The following is an 18,870-nucleotide window of genomic DNA, read 5'->3' on the forward strand; positions in this document are numbered from 1 at the left end:
TTTCATATTATACATCATTGAACTGACGCTATATGTAAACTTTGCAGTTTCTTGAAGCATTGGATGATGCTCAGTAAGCAACAGGAACGCGACACAATTAATGATCTCATCGACAAACTAAGAGTTGTGGCTGCTCGATTGTCGCCTCCAATCCCTGTTGTTTCGTAGTGGCTATCCCTTTGGTTTGCCTGGGCATATGTTTAGTTGGTGCCTCAAGAGTTGTACTATCCCCTGATCCATATTAATTGTCGCTGATTTAGTAGAAGGAAATATCTTTTTTGTTTTGTTTTGTCGAACCTGAACTTGTATGGATGTTTTGATGTGATGCTTTATCTATAAAATGAGACGTAAAACCTTTTTCGGTTCATAACTAATTCGAAAAGATTATTTGAGGATGACAAACCTTGATTAAAAATTGTAATGACTAGAATTGTGGCAACACATAACTAATTCACATATGTTCAATACTCTTTTGTTTTTGTGAGAAAACTTCCATTCTATTCATCTTCAATCATGACAACACAACGAACACTAGAAATACTAAAAATACATCCAGATCCGTAGACCATCTATGGACGACTATTAGCACTGAAGCGAGCCGAAGGCGCGTCACCGTCATCGCCCCTCCCTCGTCGGAGCCGGGCAAAATTTGTTGTAGTAGATAGTCCGGAAGTCGTGTACTAAGGCCCCATAGGACCAGCGTAGCAGAACAACAACCGCCGCCAATGAAGAGTAGCGTAGATCGGAAGGATCCAACCTGAAGACACACAAATATAGACGAACCACGACCAGATCCAAGCAAATCCACCAACGACAAATCAGCCGGCGAAATACCTCCGCAGGCCTATCGACGATGCTAGACACAACGCTGGGATGGGGGTTTGGTGGGGAAAACCTTATTCCATCTTCAGAGAGCTGACATAATCTTGTCTTCCTGAGTAGGACACAAACCCTAAGAAAACTCAAAGGAAGATCAAAAACTGAGCCCTCTCGTCGGCAAGGGTCTGATTCTCCGCGCCACCATGGCCCTAAGGCCACTGAAGACGAGACGGACCGGCGACCATGCATGCGGAAGACAGAGAAACCCTAGGCTTTTCTTTGAGGAGGAGGCAGCTAGGCCTACGTGAGACACATGTATGTTTGATACTCAATAATGTACAACTTTAAGTTAATCATATTTGTATAGATTTTGAACAATTAACACAATCATATTTTTGTATGATCCTATTCCATGGAGTTTGCGTATGGCGGGGGAATGCATTTTCTGGGGAGCCTTCTGCTTATATTTTTTTCCCAAAACAAAAGTATTTCTCAAGCTCGACGTGCCAAGATCGTTAGTTCTGATTCCTGTGAAATTTTACCACCGCTAAAATCATTGAAATTTTAGCATCTTCGATGGTTAGCTTGGCAAAAAGACTAATCTTTTTTTCATTTGAGAGTTACGTATTCGAGCAGACACCACCACATTTTTGTCTAAAAATAGGTTGTATTTGAACATGACTTGAATTTATATGTCACCCAATTGTCTTTCCCCCACCCAAACCAGCAGAACCCTAGAAAATTCCAGAAATTTCACCACACTCCGAGTCTGAAAGGGAAGGAATTGAGGAGGAACACACTGGCATGGAGCTGTTGCCTTCTCTAGAAAAAGAAGTTGGCATTGAGCTGTAAACGCACGGCAGAAACCATTTAAAAACCAGAAGAGAAAGGGAACAAAAAGGTAGGAAAGCCCTCCGGAGCCTGCCAGACATACCCACCCCCAACCGCAACCAGCTCGCATCAAATAGGTCCCGTTCCGTTCCGCCCACCCCCGCGCAACCCGCCTCCCTCCCCGCGCCTCCGCCCGTCCCGCCCCCCATGGCGGCCACCCCGCCGTCGTCGCGGGACCCGTCGCCGCAGCCCCGCCGTCCCGCCGCCGCCGCTGGCCGTCCCGCCGCCAGCGGCACCGGCGCCGGCGCCAGCGGCAACGGCAAGCGCGGCGGCCTCCTGCTCGGCCGCTACGAGCTGGGCCGCGTCCTCGGCCACGGCACCTTCGCCAAGGTCTACCACGCGCGCCACGCCGACACGGGCGAGACGGTCGCCATCAAGGTGCTGGACAAGGAGAAGGCGCTGCGTGCCGGCCTCGTCCCGCACATCAAGCGCGAGATCACCATCCTCCGCCGCGTCCGCCACCCCAACATCGTGCGCCTCTTCGAGGTCATGGCCACCAAGTCCAAGATCTACTTCGTCATGGAGTTCGTCCGCGGCGGCGAGCTCTTCGCGCGCGTCGCCAAGGGCCGCCTCAAGGAGGACACGGCCCGCCGCTACTTCCAGCAGCTCATCTCCGCCGTCGGCTTCTGCCACGCGCGCGGCGTCTTCCACCGCGACCTCAAGCCCGAGAACCTCCTCGTCGACGAGCGCGGGGACCTCAAGGTCTCCGACTTCGGCCTCTCCGCCGTCGCCGACCAGTTCCACCCCGACGGCCTCCTCCACACCTTCTGCGGCACCCCCTCCTACGTCGCGCCCGAGATGCTCGCGCGCCGCGGATACGACGGCGCCAAGGCCGACATATGGTCCTGCGGGGTCATCCTCTTCGTCCTCATGGCCGGCTACCTCCCTTTCCATGATCAGAACCTCATGGCCATGTACCGCAAGATTTACAGAGGGGAATTCCGCTGCCCGAGGTGGTTCTCCAGAGATCTCACCAGCCTGTTGAATCGCCTTCTCGACACCAACCCGGAGACAAGGATCACCATGGCCGAAGTCATGCAGAGCAGGTGGTTTCAGAAGGGATTTCGGCCTGTCAGGTTCTATGTTGAGGACGATCAGCTGCACAGCTTAGGGGACGGTGAGAGTGAGGAGCTGGGGCTCGTCGAACCTACCGAGCCGCCGCCTCCTCCTCCTCTTCCGCCACCGCTGCCACCACCACCGCAGCAAGAGGATGATGACTCAGGGTGGGAGTCGGATTCCTCCGTCGCATCCTGCCCTGCCACGCTGTCGTCCGAGGAGCGGCAGCGGCCTGCCGGGCGTCTCACACGGCCAGCAAGCCTCAACGCTTTCGATATCATATCCTTCTCCAAGGGATTTGATCTATCAGGGCTGTTCGAGGAGCGAGGGAGCGAAGTGAGATTCATCTCAGCACAGCCCATGGAAACCATTGTTACAAAACTGGAGGAGATTGCCAAGATGAAGAGCTTCTCCATTCGGCGCAAGGACTGGCGCGTAAGCATAGAAGGCACCAGGGAAGGGGAGAAGGGGCCATTGACGATTGGGGCTGAGATATTTGAGCTTACACCAAGCCTCTTGGTGTTGGAGGTGAAGAAGAAGGCTGGGGATAAGGCAGAGTATGATGACTTCTGCAACAAGGAGTTGAAACCTGGGATGGAGCCTCTCGTGCACCACCAACAGGGCTCGGCTCGAAATGTACCTTCTGATACGGAGTAGTTCTAAAGGTAGCTCTCTTGCTTGAAAGGAATATAAAGAAATTTTGGATTAAAAGGATGTGTTTTTTATATGTTTAAGCATGGGACCTGAGCAGAAAAATGCCATTCGTATTCCTTAGTCCCTTTGTGTTAGTATTATTCATTTTTGCAATCCAGAATTTTTTATGCTAGCGTTTACTGTGTTTGTTGTAGTTGTTACATACATATATACAGTCTAAAGGGAGTTGTGGACTTCGCTTTCTCTACATTATCAATGTTTATCCTAGCTCAAGTGCTCATGTTAAATTATGCTTTATTCATAATAATTTACAAATTTCATCTGTAATTAACTCATCTCTTAAAAAGTAATGTACCACTGGAACTTTCGTGAGTGCTAGACTTACGAGTATTATAGCTGTTGTGTAACTTCTTATCTCAGCTTTCATCAAATAACCATCACATCAAAAGCAGAATGGCCATTGGCTCGCCAATGTCCAGCTTCAGCGATATACTACCATTCTGTTTTATCAAAACAAAATAAGATCTGAGGAAGTCATGCTCTACTGATGATCGTTTCAGTTGAACAAAGCTCTGAAATTTGAATCTACTCTATAGATCAACTTGGCTTTCTTATCTTTGAAATTAGTACAAAATCGTGTTATTCCCTCTCATTCTTCTGAGTCAAGTTGGTCTTGACAGAAACCGAGCAGAAGCGAAGGGTTGCAAACAATTCAATTCCTGTTCCTGCAAGGTCACAAACATATGTTACATATCAGTGTTATTCAGAAAGAGGTGCGGTAAGTTACTTGCATATTCTAATAATCGTCTATTAATTCCAAACCTGTTGGTCCAGAAAAAGGAAAGACAAACTGAAGTTTAGTGCATATCCTTTTCTGCGTCAAACATTGCAAATGAAGAGGACCAATGGTTCTGTGCTCCTGTATAGTCGTGTATGCGAGAATAGGTAAGACACTTAGCATGTACCATGATTCTGGAGTTGGATGGGACGATAGGGCAGGAGGGGCTGCGAGGAATGTGTCAAGGTTGGAGGATGGTCAATGTAGGCCACTGGGGCTTAAGATTGGACACTGTTATATGAATAAAGTTAGAGCAGGCATCACACTGAATAAGGTGAAGTTTAGGGGTCAGGATATAAGCATTTACTAAATATTTTATGTTGCATATGCCTATTCCTAATCTATTCCATGTACATCAGAGGTTGATATGTTATTTCAGAGAGGTACAATTAAGTACAGTAGCTTCCAAGCAACTGGACACTTGATAAGTTTTCTTATGTAATCATATGAAATTTGATAACATAACTTAATTGTTATAATAATATAACTAATATAAGAACAGTATGGCGTGACAAATTACAAAGGGATAATAGCTCAACCAGGCCAAGAATTGTGACAAAAGATCTATTTTTAGCTGAATGCATACAGTTGTCACACTGAATAAGGTAAAGTTGGCCAGGTTAGGGGTCAGGGATATAAACATTTACTGAATTATTTGTGTTACATATGTCTATGCCAATCTACTCCATGTACATCAAAGGTTGATATGTTGTTTCAGAGGAGGTGCAATAAGCACCTTCCAACACTGGGGTAATAGGAGCTCAATCATACCAGTAACTGTGATGATGAATGGTAGCTGAATGCAGTGAAAAAAAAGATGGCATGGTTAATTTCTGATCTTCGATTATGGATGTGTTCTTATCCAGTTTTGAAGATGTACATACCGGCAAACTGATCGTGTGAATACCTACTATGCCACCGGTTCTTGTTTATTAATTCACTCCATCAAATAAATTTACAAGTAGATTGATTGGGAAATTGCAATGTGGCGTGAAGGAAGGGAAATGCTTCAGAAATACCAATGTTGTGCATAACAGAATGCGCATAAGGTTGTCATGCTGGCTACCTTTTCATGTTTCATTAAATAACAGAAATGTTGATTTTTTTCCCTCTCTGCTCATCAACAAGGCATGCCATCTGCATAAGGTTGTCATGCTGATTCATGTTCATTAAATAACAGAAATGTTGATTTTTCTCTCTCTGCTCATCAACAAGGCATGCCATCTGTTGTCGCTCTTTGCTGAACAAGGATCTAGGCTGCAGTTGCCAGTTAGAAAGGCTAAGCGCTGGCAATCACATAAAGACATATAGGTGTGAGTGAAATCAATAGCCTGTGGCAGTACATCCTTGGAAGTCACTGCTTCGCTGAATCGTTTGACAGTTGTGTTTGGTGATTATTATCCTATTATCTTGGATTGTGTTTATACTTAGGAGCTGTTCGGTGATCCACTAGCACCGCCAAATTTGAGGATCTGCAGAGCAGCTATTCCCCCGCTCCGGGATTTTTGACTTGTGGTCCGCCAGCTCCCGAAGCAAGAGTGTGGAGCGGAGGAGGGCCGAACAGGCCTTTAGTTTACATGAGGCTCATGTTTCCTGTAAATTCTTATCCCATTCTATTGCATCCATATGGGAAGTGCTATACACACGACGATTTCTCGCCCGAGCTGTGTCCTTTGATCGAACGTGAGAAGCAAATCTGACGATACATGACAGCGTCGGGTTGGTATCGTGTGTGAAGCAATTTCATATCCATATTCAGTTATCATTTCGATAGTGATCGAGGGATGCGGATTGATGTCTGGCACTCTTAATTTCTGTTATCTAAAAATGTGAAAAGTTGTGATGACAGGAAGATAAGATGTTGATTTGGTCTTCATATATCATACATAAAACGGGTCTGACATCTTGTTATTGGTTGCAGGTTGGCCGGTTTCAGTCACACGGAGAAGTTTCTCTATCTAGTTGCGCTACCACTGGCGTTGTCTCTAAGAGTTTGGTTGCCTAGAATGGTACCCGCCAACGCTATTGGTAGGAAGGATCTTGACTTGGAACACCAGACTATAAATAGTCAGCTTGAATTTGGTTGCATAGAAATGTCGTTCTGAAGCAAGACGCGGGTTCGATTCAAACCGGAGAAAAAGTCTGAGATTCTTGCTGTACAACATACATGGTGGTCCAGTAAGGGCATCTTCAACGCTGACTCTTAAATTGCCCGCAAACGTCCAGACCACCGGGCACACTTTATCATCCAACGCGGTACCTTTAAATCGCCCGCAAACGTTCAGACCATCGGGTACACTTTGACCACTTCCACGTACACGTCCGACATCTTGGTCCCATCCAAAAATATCTCCCACGCGAACAAACCTTTGCTCTGTGTGCCATATTCATACCGGTTCAGAGCGGACGTGACTGGTCATCGAAGCCAGCATTGAAGCGGTGCGCCGACCACGCCGCATCCAGATCGATCTCCGCGCACGTTCAATGCCGGAGAGATGTGACTGGACGGTCCGACACCTTTGTCCCATCCAAAAATATCTCCCACGCGAAGAAACCTCTGCTCTCTATGCCACATTCATACAGGTTCAGAGCGGACGTGACTGGTCATTGGAGCCAGCATTGAAGCGGTGCACCGACCACGCCGCATCCAGATCGATCTCCGCGCACGTTTAGTGCCGGAGAGATGTGACTGGACGGGACGGCTATCGACCGCATTTGAACTGGCCGCCCATTCATCTGCCTGCCGAGAAACCAACTACGGCACCCGCATTGACAGATCTCATCGCTTGGACTGGTTGGCGTTTGCAATTTTATACGTAGCCACACCTGACATGATCCACCCAACTCCACGTCTGCTCCCTTTCCTCCTCCATGCACCACCTCTGTCATGACCGCGAGCTCTAGAGCAATGTGGGAGAGCCTCTCGACGGAGAAGAAGCTTGAGTTGGCCGACCTTGCGTCAGGCTGGCAGGCCCATCGTGCATGACGAATAGAGGCCGGCTTGCCGGCGAGCTCGCCGGAGGTGAGTGACGACGTCCCCATGATGGAGGAGGCGCCCACTACTAGGAAAAGGGCTAAAGATGAAATTGACACTAATGGCGCACTGTACATGTGGTGCGCCATTACTAAATAGTAATGGCGCACCATGTGTTGGTGGGCCATTAGTGTGCAAATACTAATGGCTCATCTACTCGAAAAGTTACATCCGAATTTAACAGGGGAATCCCGTTAAATATTTTCAAAATCCTCAAAAACCTAATAGAAAAAAAGATACGAGGCTTTTAAGATCTGGAGAGGCAAAAAAATTCAAACTTACTAATGGCGCACCTGCCCATGGTGCGCCATTACTATCTTCCCGCCTTCTAAATTTAAAATAAGTCAAAAAAATAAAAATAAAGTTACTAATGGCGCACCTGCCCATGGTGCGCCATTAGTATCTTCCCGCCTTCTAAATTCAAAATAAGTCAAAAAAATAAAAAAAGTTACTAATGGCGCACCTGCTCATGGTGCGCCATTAGTATCTTCCCGCCTTCAAAATTCAAAATAAATCAAAAAAATAAAAAAAAGTTAGTAATGGCGCACCTGTCCGCGATGCGTCATTACTATGCCGTATATATGGCTGGGCGTGGTCCTCTCCTCCTTACCTCTTCATTCTTCTCCTCCACTCCACCTCTCCTCCACTCCATCTTCTCCTCTCCTCCACTCCATCTTCCCTTCTTTCCTCCACCATACTACCCTCCTCCTCTCCGGTGACCTCCTCCTCCTCCTCTCCGGCGACCTCCTCCTCCCTCCTCTCCTCCCCTCCCCTCCCCTCACGGTTTCTCCTCCCTCCTCTCCGGTGAGCTCCTCCTCCCTCCTCTCCGGTGAGTGTAGGGGAACGTAGTAATTTCAAAAAAATTCATACACACACGCAAGATCATGATGATGCATAGCAACGAGAGGGGGAGAGTGTGATCTACGTACCCTTGTAGATCGACAACGGAAGCGTTAACTTGGTTGATGTAGTCGTACGTCTTCACGGCCCGACCGACCAAGCACCGAAACTACGGCACCTCCGAGTTCTAGCACACGTTCAGCTCGATGACGATCCCTGGACTCCGATCCAGCAAAGTGTCGGGGAAGAGTTCCGTCAGCACGACGGCGTGGTGACGATCTTGATGTACTACTGTCGCAGGGCTTCGCCTAAGCACCGCTACAATATTATCGAGGACTATGGTGGAAGGGGGCACCGCACACGGCTAAGAATATGATCACGTGGATCAACTTGTGTGTCTAGGGGTGCCCCTTGCCTCCGTATATAAAGGATCCAAGGGGGGTGCGGCCGGCCCTAGTAGGAGGCGCGCAGGAGGAGTCCTACTCCTACCGGGAGTAGGACTCCCCTCCCTTTCCTTGTCCAAGTAGGAGAGGGGGAAGGAGAGAAGGAAAAGGGGGGGCGCCGCCCCTCCCTCCTTGTCCAATTCGGACTAGGGGGAGAGGGGGCGCGCGGCCTGCCCTGGCAGCCCCTCCTCTTCTCCACTTTAGGCCCATGAGGCCCATTAACCCCCCGGGGGGTTCCGGTAACCCCCCGGTGCTCCGGTTTTATCCGAAACTTCCCCGGAACACCTCCGGTGTCCGAATATAGCCGTCCAATATATCAATCTTTATGTCTCGACCATTTCGAGACTCCTCGTCATGTCCGTGATCACATCCGGGACTCCGAACTAACTTCGGTACATCAAAACTCATGAACTCATAATATAACTGTCATCGAAATCTTAAGCGTGCGGACCCTACGGGTTCAAGAACAATGTAGACATGACCGAGACACGTCTCCGGTCAATAACCAATAGCGGAACCTAGATGCTCATATTGGCTCCTACATATTCTACGAAGATCTTTATCGGTCAGACCGCATAACAACATACGTTGTTCCCTTTGTCATCGGTATGTTACTTGCCCGAGATTCGATCATCGGTATCCTATACCTAGTTCAATCTCGTTACCGGCAAGTCTCTTTACTCGTTCTGTAATACATCATCCCGCAACTAACTCATTAGTTGCAATGCTTGCAAGGCTTAAGTGATGTGTATTACCGAGAGGGCCCAGAGATACCTCTCCGACAATTGGAGTGACAAATCCTAATCTCGAAATACGCCAACCCAACATGTACCTTTGGAGACACCTGTAGAGCTCATTTATAATCACCCAGTTACGTTGTGACGTTTGGTAGCACACAAAGTGTTCCTCTGGTAAACGGGAGTTGCATAATCTCATAGTCATAGGAACATGTATAAGTCATGAAGAAAGCAATAGCAACATACTAAATGATCGGGTGCTAAGCTAATGGAATGGGTCATGTCAATCAGATCATTCAACTAATGATGTGATCCCGTTAATCAAATAACAACTCTTTGTCCATGGTTAGGAAACATAATCATCTTTGATTAACGAGCTAGTTAAGTAGAGGCATACTAGTGACACTCTGTTTGTCTATGTATTCACACATGTATTATGTTTCCGGTTAATACAATTCTAGCATGAATAATAAACATTTATCATGATATAAGGAAATAAATAATAACTTTATTATTGCCTCTAGGGCATATTTCCTTCAGTGAGCTCCTCCTCTCTCCTCTCCGGTGAGCTCCTCCTCCCTCCTCTCCTCCCATCCCCTCATGGTTTCTCCTTCCTCCTCTCCGATGATCCGGTGAACTCCTCTCCGACGACCTCCTCCTCCTCTCCGGCGATGTAGGCGAGCGCCTCTCCAGTGACCTCCTCCTCCTCCTCCTCCTCTTCGGCGAACTCCTCTCCAGCAAAAGAACACGACAAAAGAACGTACAAGATCCAAAAACAGAAACAAAATTTGAAATAATATCGTGCCAAAAAACGGGCAAAAAAAACGAGCAAAGAATGGGCAAAAAAAATCATGATCCAGATCCAAATTCAAAATTCAAAAATAGCAATGGCACGCGGTGGGGGTTAGACGGTGCGCCACTACTATTTTCCCGCCTTCAAAATTCAAAAATACTAATGGCGCACCGGTGGCCTATACTAATGGCGCACCGTGGCCTATACTAATGGCGCACCAGTGGTGCGCCATTAGTAAAAAATACTAGTGGCGTGATACTAATGGCGCACCAGTGATGCGCCATTAGTAGGCAAAACTGGTGCGCCATTAGTAGCCCTTTTCCTAGTAGTGGCCTGATGACGAGCCGACGCCCCACGTGCGTGCCTGTCCATGCCAGCTTCACCATGGAGCAGGCGCATGCGCACTTCAATGCCATCATGGCGGAGGAGCAGCCGGTGTCGGCATTTTGGCAGGCGCAAGAGAGCGACACCACAATAATCTCCTCCTCGCGTATCATCGGCTGGCAGATGACGAAATCTATGGCGAGTACGCGAGCGAGGAGACCGTGGCGGCCATGGCCACGGAGAACTCGAATTTCGTCTCCGAGCAGCGGGCGCCCTACGAAGCCGCGCTTGCTCGCTCCGGCTGTATAGAGGCCGCGCCGCAGGCGATCGTGAACGGGAACGCCGGCAGATGCGCGGCATTCGTGTCGCCCGCGCAGTTTGCGCCAGGTAGTTACGACCACCAAGCCTGCCCTGTCCACATCCATCGTTGACCTCACCTCCACCAGCGACGTCCAGGCCACACTTCCTCGCCGGCGACCCGCAGCTTCACTTCCCTGGGCTAAGGATCGTTGAGGATGCCGGACATGGAGAACAACAAGGACTTGGAGGACGGACGCTGACCAAGATTTAGACTAGGTTAATTTTCGGACGCTTTTGTTAATGAAATTTGTCAAAAAGATGTAATGAATGTGGTACGTTTTAAATGAAAATCATCCGGTTTGTTTAAATTTTATTTGACATGTATGCGGACGTTTGAGGTATAAGGTTGTCCGTCTTATGGGTCCGGAGATGTCCTAACTAAGACTATACCACGTAACATATAGTACATGTGAAAAATAATTATGTTTACTTTTAACTTATTATATAGCACTTTATTAGGTACTGCTGAGCATCGATGAGCACCATTACTGTTTACTTTTGCACAATCAAAACGTTGAGCAGGCATTGTCCTGCCGCTGTCAATCATCTTATCTCTCTGTGTTGTTCGCTGCTGCCCGAGCGATGTTGTTCACCGATTGTTCCCCCCTCCATGTAGCTGAGAGCTCTGTTGCATCGGCCGGTGCTCGTCGGCCCGCTGTTCATGGACCTCCCGTTTGCCGGGGCATCTTTCCGTCCGTGCAGCCCGATGGATGCCGCCGTCCGTGCAGTTCGCTCGACGTGGCCCCGCGATGCCGTCAGGAGCAGGCAAACGGCGCTGTCACCCGCCTAACCTAACCACGGGCGGCGACCGCGCACGCCGCGAAGCTATCGGAGCCTGAAGATGTCTGGACGGATGACACTGGCGCACGACTTTCGCCAGGCCGGCCGCCCCGATGGCCAAGTCCACTTCTGGTCTCGACGGGTCCACGAGGCGAGGACGTCGCCGTCGCCGGAACGTACGCACCGCACCGATCGATGTAGCGGGCGACGAGCGGCGCACGGCCACGGCACCGCGCGCACGTCCGATTCCAACCGGTCGTGCGTGCAGTTCGGGAGCAGTGCGCGCTCGGTGCGCGGGCGCATGGGCCGGGGCCGGGTGCAGTGCACGGTGGCGCCGGGTCCGGGTGGCCGAGGCGCCGTCGGCACGGTGGGTGGCTCCCCTCGCCGATGGAGCGGCGAACGCGTCCGCCGGCGACACGGCGTCACGGCCACTCTACTCCACAGGCCCCGCTCGCTTTGTCCCTGCCGGTGCGGGGGGCCGACGCCGACGTCGACATACGTCGAGCCCACCCGCACGCACGCACACGCACGGGTCGCACCCCACCTTTCCACCCCGCGGCCGACGGCGACGTCCACCCCGGACGAACCCAGCCCACTTACCATTTCGCACCACCCACCCACCCACACACACAGAAAACTCCACATACGGACAGCATCAATACATGGGCCCACCCGTCATGGCACACGTAGCGTGCGGTTAGGGTGGGGGAAAGATCCGCGACCCCGCTCATTTATCCGTGAGCACCCCCAGCTTTCCGCTTTTATTCGCCTTTTTTTCCCTGGCTGGTCTCACTGCGCTGCGCTGGTCGTCGTCGTCTCCCTCCCTCCCGCCGATCCCCTTTATCCGCCCGTCGTCCCCCCCGCCCCGCCCCGTCTCTCGCCTCGGAAGCTTCCACGAGCTCCCGGGGAGGGAGATCACAGCCCCGGGCGACCGTCTCCAGCATGGCTCTGTGGCGGCGCAGCTCGTCCTGGCTCACGTCCTGCTCGCGCGCGCCGGCCGGCATCGGCGGCGGGAACGAGGCCAAGGTCTCGCCCGAGGTCGCGCCGGAGGACGCCGCCGAGCAAATCCACGAGGAGGCCGAGGACGAGGAGAGGTGGTCCCGCCTGCTGCCGGAGCTGCTCACGGACATCGTGCGCCGCGTCGACGCCGGCGCCGAGCGCTGGCCCCCGCGCCGCGACGTCGTCGCCTGCGCCTGCGTCTGCCGCCGCTGGCGCGACGCCGCCGTCGCCGTCGTGCGCCCGCCGCTCGAGTGCGGCAGGATCACCTTCCCCTCCTCGCTCAAGCAGGTGCGCCCGGATCCCGGCCTTCTCCCTGTCGCCGCCGCTCCGATCTGGTTCACTCGTCGGCCGATTTGCGCGTTACTCGTTGCGCGGTCTGAGGGTTTGGCCGGCGTTTGGTCCTTGTGTTGAGTCGTCCCGCTTCAGATTTGCGGCTGTTGATTGTGGAAATGGTCCTGTGGTTCCATTTCATCCATTTCAGGCGGTCTCCTCGCAAGTACTAGCATCTATAGATACGCTAGATGCAATTGCGGGGATGAATTGCAGCAGGTTCAGAGCGTTTTATGTATCAAAAAATGTTTAGATTTTGTCTAAATTACGAGTCCAGATGCGTTGAACGATTCACGTCTGGTGGGTCAACAATCTTTGTTGCTCCTTTTTGGGACTAGTGATATCTTCAGATGCAAGGATTTACTAGAAGCGAGGAACATGTCGACCTTATCCTCTCCATTTTCTTCATTTGGTTGCATCATAAGTTCACACGTTACTTTTTGGTGACCAACGCTAAGGCAGTGAGATTGTAGGACCAGGTTAGTAAAACCATGTTAGGGTGTTTGGTATGTTCATATATGGAAGTTGCTTATTGTGACCGATTGTAATCGATTCTTGCCTGTTTCTACGCGGGGGGTGGGGGTGGGGGTGGGGTGGGGGGGCGTATAATGATACATAAAAGCTTCACTTCTATTTAGGGGTTCTATACATAATGATTTAATTGACCTCTATATTCTCCGCACAGCCTGGACCGAGGGATGCGCCGATGCACTGCTTCATCAGGAGGAACAAAAGCACCTCCACCTTTTATCTTTATCTCAGCTTAACACAGGGTAAGTCACCATCAATAATTTTTGGCTCCTTCGTGTTTATAACTCAATTGCATTATGAAATTGACGCCGCTTCATGGGCTTCAATAGGGTTTCCACATCATGTATTTTTAATAAGTAGCGCCAAACTGCCTAGTAATAAGCAACTAAAAGGACAAGTATATGTCTTTTTCAAGCTTCATACATGATGATGCAATCTTATAATCTTATCAATACTTGTTTAGAGTATGGAAAATAATGTAGGTAACACCGTTGCCTACTCTCCTGCTGCGTATGACTTTTGTCTTTTCGATCTTTTTACCAAAGTAGTCTTGTTTAGAAAACAGGGTGGTACTTCTTTTACTCAGTCACAACATACGCATTCACGACGAGGACCCTTATACCTACTCCAGTGTCCCACTTCCATTATTTAAAGAAGACTTGCTGAAGTCTAAATAGAATCCTAGCAAGGGAACATGACGATTCGTTAGTTGGGTGGTTGGCAAGTTATTTTTAATTGAATACATTCCTTGTAGCGATGACATCTTACCTACTTGATATGATCTCGAATTCTTGATGGTCAGCATGCAATTTCAAAGTCTAAATGTTTGACAAAACCGCCTAATATGTCGTACCTTTTCTTGTTTGTGTGTGGTGGTTGAGGGGGATGAGATCTTGACTTGTTCGAAGTTAGATGGGGTCATCTGCGTATCCGTGGTACATCTTCAATTACATTAGAATCCAGTTTATGATTTGCTAAAGCAGAGTAGGGACTGAGAAGAAGCCATGCTTAGTCCGTATCATTCTTTCGTTTGGGTAGTATTTTCACATGACGGCATGGACAACTGGGTATAGACATTACAACTTAGGAGATTAATCAAAATTGAGACGATGATTAACCACCGCACCGGTTCATTTGACCTTTTTCCATGGTAGCTCTCATAAATATTAGGCACAGAAGATGATTAGTAACCTTTGGTTGCAGCTTATGGCACTGTTAAATTACATGGTGCATATTTGATGGATGCCTCTGGGATTCGAGGCTTAGGTATTCCTATGTTTGATGAAGTTAAAAATGTGGATGAACCCAGCAAACAATCTAATTTTCCTCATCTGTATTTTGATTTGCTCGATTGTCAACCTCATGACACACTTTATAGACTGCAGTAATGAAAACCGCAATGTAATCTAAAGTTGCTTCCTCCATGCAGACTTATCTTTCCAGTATGCTTAGGTAGTACTCCCTCCGTAAAGATTATAAGAGCGTTTAGATCACTAAAGTAATGTTTTAAACGCTCTTATATTTCTTTATGGAGGGAGTATATCACATATCAGAATGCAGCTTCATATGTTCTTAAGTTAATAGTACTTATTCTGTTTTGACAGCCCTAACGGATAAAGGGAAGTTTCTACTGGCTGCTCGAAGATTCAGACACGGGGCACACACCGAATATATCATCTCTTATGACTCTGATGATCTATATCCAGGAAGTAATTCAGGTGTTGGAAAGCTGAGGTGAGGTCTAAATATTCTGTAACTTCAGTTTTGCTAGCTGATTGGTGGATTATTCATGACCACTGGTTTAGAAAGTAGATCTTTTTCGATTAAGTTTCAAGTGAGGTCACCAGAACTATGATGTGATCATCAAGCATTGGAATCAGGCATCATGTTCATTCATTTTAACCTCGTTTTCATTGCTGACATGTTCTTCCAAACAATCTTATTACTGTTTCAATTCAATAGTATGCAAAGTGAATTAATGAATATCCCATCTGTCAGTTTCTGCTAGTTAATTTATCAGTATGTACTATTCTGTGCATAACCGCATATGCATAGTCATGTCCTTTGGTTACATCATGTAATGAAGGAAGTGCTAGGAGATCTGCTTTATGATTTTCTGCATATCATGTTGGATTCAGCTGATAGTTGCCAAAATATGCAAATTTACACCTGATGATGGCTCATGCCAATGGATTTTGGCGACCTTTGCTATGTTAGCTTCTTACAGCGATACTTTGCATCAGAACATTTGAATCAAAAGGACCACATGATCTTTTTGACATTCTGCCAAAATAAAGTTCTGTCTTGGCCAAGTTGAATATAGGGGTATGGATAAGCGAAGTAATGCCCATCCTGAACTCCCTTTAGCACCTCTTCCACTTAGTTATTCCTTTCGCCCCGCTGCCATGCTGCTAGGGCCATGCTTTTTTTCATTTTCTTTTGCACCAGCTACCCTTGCCAACTGCTTGCCACAGTTGCATACACCATTCACATCTTCATGCATTCTCCATCTAGTAGGATGTACTGCTTCCACAGATTTTTTTTACCCGGTAAATTTTTGATCGGTAATGCTTTTCAAGGACATTTAGATGTTGGCTACTTGAGTTTAGATTGTCATCAACAAAAGAATGTTAAATTTTGAAGCCAACCAAAGCTACTCCTGGCGTGACTATTATTGGCGGACCTCAGTCATGTTTCAAGTGCATTTGATAAGTGACCGCCGATAAGTACCCAAGTATTTTGGCGCTGGCTAAACCCAATAGTTTGCAACTTTATTCAAGTCTATTTCCTGGATATTTGCTTGTTGGCCTGAACATTGTTTTATCTTCACACTTCTAGATCGGACTTCCTGGGGACAAAGTTCGTCATGTACGACAATCAGAAACCATACGACGGCGCCAAGTCCTTGAAGAGCCGATCAAGTCGCCGCTTTGCGAGCAAACAAATCAGCCCACACGTTTCAGGCGATAATCTTGAAGTTGGACAGGTGTCATACAGGTTCAACTTCCTCAAATCAAGAGGGCCGAGAAGAATGCACTGCAGTATCCAGTGCCCCGTAGGTCAGGGCACCGCATCCGATCCATCCAAGGAGAAGCCACCGAGCACCTCCAGCTCCTTGTCTCTAAAAAACAAAGCGCCTCGGTGGCACGACCACCTGCAGTGCTGGTGCTTGAATTTTCACGGCAGGGTGACGGTCGCCTCCGTGAAGAACTTCCAGCTTGTCGCCCTGGCCGGCACCAGCGACCCATGGGGCGTCGGGGACGAGGAGACGGTGATCCTCCAGTTCGGTAAGATCGAGGACGACGCCTTCACGATGGACTTCCGGCATCCCCTGTCGGCCTACCAGGCGTTCGCCATCTGCCTCACCAGCTTTGGCACGAAGCTGGCCTGTGAATAAGTGCCATCTCTGTTGATGTTATCGTGTGAATCATGTGGCGGATGGCATGAACTCTTGGCTCTGTTAATCCGGGAGAAAGGGGCGGCACTGTGATACTGTACTCGCAATCTCTGCTCTTCTCTTTCTCGTCTGATGATGGATGTGGATTTGACTCTATGGCTGTGGTTGTTGTTTGTAAATGGCACTCCATTTCTTTCGGTGATTTACCCATGGAGCGTGGTGTGTACCTTCCTCCAATGCCGTTTTACCCTTCACGTAGGTAGACATGGTTTGGGGCTGCTAATCTGCATTGATAAATTAACCCTTGTACATGTCGTTATGACTACCTTCCTCCAATGCCGTTTTACCGGCAATGTATCCCTTTTGTGGTCTACATGACATTGTAATGTTCAGTAGTAACATTTGTATCGTTGTCTGATTGTTTAGTGTAGCTGCAAACGATATCATGAATGAAAACCACCAGCAACTCACCACCATGGGACCAAATGGATGCAGCTACATACCATCGGCAGCGGCGGCAATGAACACTCTTCCTATTTCCCTAACTATAATGGTCACATATGAGCACACCACATGACGGTAGTACTACGTACCGACCGACAAAGGGTGAACTTATGCACCTATAAATAAACTACGTACAATTGAGTTGTTCATGCATGATTCTCTAAAGCTTGTCATAAACTCTCATCAGATGACTAAACCTTTTTTTAACTTCAGATGACTGAACTTGAAATGAGATTTGGACACCAAATTGATCAACACCAGAGGCAGAACTTCCAGAAAGATTCTCTCCCATAGCGCTAACATCATCAACAGCAACTGTTTCTACAAAAAAAAGCAACACAAAACAAATACAAAAAGTCAAACAAAAAAAATTATAATCCTAAAAGAGACCAGAGATCCTTATTTTTTTGCTTATGTGTAATGAAACTCACCCTTGACAATATTATTAAATAAACACGTCTTCTGAATCTGTTATTCTTTGGAAAGAATGAAAACCAGCTATGATGTAGGGTGGAACCCTAGATGGCCGATCTTTCACGAAAGGAGCGGATCCCAAAGAGAAACACGAGGACCACGAGGGGATACACGAGGGGAAACACGAGAGAATCACTCAAACCAACAAGATTCGATTACACATGCGCTAGATCCAAATAACACAAAGAGGTACACGATGATCCAAGGTCAACAAAGGACGATACAAAGTAACCGGTTCTTCTCCTAGAAGGAGGTCTTGATGGGGCCGCCCAAGAGGGGGGTCTTGAATCCAAGTCGATCTTCTCCGAAGAGGGGCCGCAGTCTCTCTCGAGGAGGAGATCTGTATGGATGAGCGAAGCTCTATCTCACATATGAGCTAAACCAACGCTACCCCTAGAAAGAGGAAGGGGATGAAGTATATATAGTCCGGGGGGCGAGAGGGTACATGGGCTTCGGCCCTTCACTGTTCACTGACAGGCGAGGCCGGATGTCCGGGCGTCGGGCCGGATGTCCGGGGCTTCAAGAGTGGCCGGATGTCCGGGCTAGGGAGCCGGATGTCCGGGCTGGCGGTGAAGACTTCTGCGGGCTCTGGATAGACGAGGCCGGATTTCCGGGCAGAGGGCCGGATTTCCAGGGCTTCGGGGAAGGCCGGATGTCCGGGGCGCGGGGCTGGATGTCCGGGCCCTGTAGTCTTTTTTGGCTGGGCTGCGGCTGCTGTGGTGGCATCTCCGGGGGCCGGATGTCCGGGGCCTGGAAGGTGAACTTGCCCGTTTCCGTTGGTTCTCTTCATTCGTGGACTTGGCGGCTTGTCCGTCTTCACGTGCATCTTCGGGAGGCTCCTCTTGACACCTGATCGTGCATAGCATATCGGACTTAGATAGTAACCATGTCTCAAGTGGATCATATGTGATATCACTAAGGAAAGAAGTCACCTCGTTCTCGAGAGCTCTGGCTCGTGCTCGTGTCATGGGTCCTCTTGGCTCTTGATGCGACGATGGTAGGTCCATGGGATGATCATGGGATGCTCCGCATCATCTCCCCTCCCTTGGGAAAGATCCGACCTCGG

General features: G+C 48.7%; 2 protein-coding genes across 7 annotated transcripts; both read left to right on the plus strand.

The window, feature by feature from the left end:
- Nucleotides 1-1,857: 1,857 nt before the first annotated feature.
- LOC119286855 (CBL-interacting protein kinase 19-like) lies at nucleotides 1,858-6,420 on the plus strand. 6 transcript variants are annotated; one of them, XR_005140672.1, is made up of 3 exons: nucleotides 1,858-3,431; nucleotides 4,101-4,198; nucleotides 6,180-6,420. XR_005140672.1 is itself a non-coding variant. In XM_037566340.1 (2 exons), the coding sequence occupies exon 1, from the start codon at nucleotides 1,858-1,860 to the stop codon at nucleotides 3,421-3,423; it is 1,566 nt and encodes a 521-aa protein (XP_037422237.1). In that variant the 3' UTR covers nucleotides 3,424-3,431; nucleotides 6,180-6,420. The 6 variants fall into 6 exon arrangements, 2 of the variants coding, with proteins under 2 accessions (XP_037422237.1, XP_037422222.1); XR_005140673.1 differs by having other exon boundaries at nucleotides 4,101-4,193; XR_005140675.1 differs by lacking the exon at nucleotides 6,180-6,420 and adding an exon at nucleotides 5,474-6,152.
- Nucleotides 6,421-12,384: 5,964 nt separating this feature from the next.
- LOC119286877 (tubby-like F-box protein 9) lies at nucleotides 12,385-17,244 on the plus strand. The gene is made up of 4 exons (XM_037566348.1): nucleotides 12,385-12,856; nucleotides 13,584-13,671; nucleotides 15,034-15,163; nucleotides 16,268-17,244. The coding sequence occupies exons 1-4, from the start codon at nucleotides 12,512-12,514 to the stop codon at nucleotides 16,824-16,826; spliced, it is 1,122 nt and encodes a 373-aa protein (XP_037422245.1). The 5' UTR covers nucleotides 12,385-12,511; the 3' UTR covers nucleotides 16,827-17,244.
- Nucleotides 17,245-18,870: the final 1,626 nt, after the last annotated feature.

This window comes from Triticum dicoccoides, chromosome 1A, assembly GCF_002162155.2.
Source record: "Triticum dicoccoides isolate Atlit2015 ecotype Zavitan chromosome 1A, WEW_v2.0, whole genome shotgun sequence".
Lineage (NCBI taxonomy): Eukaryota > Viridiplantae > Streptophyta > Magnoliopsida > Poales > Poaceae > Triticum > Triticum dicoccoides.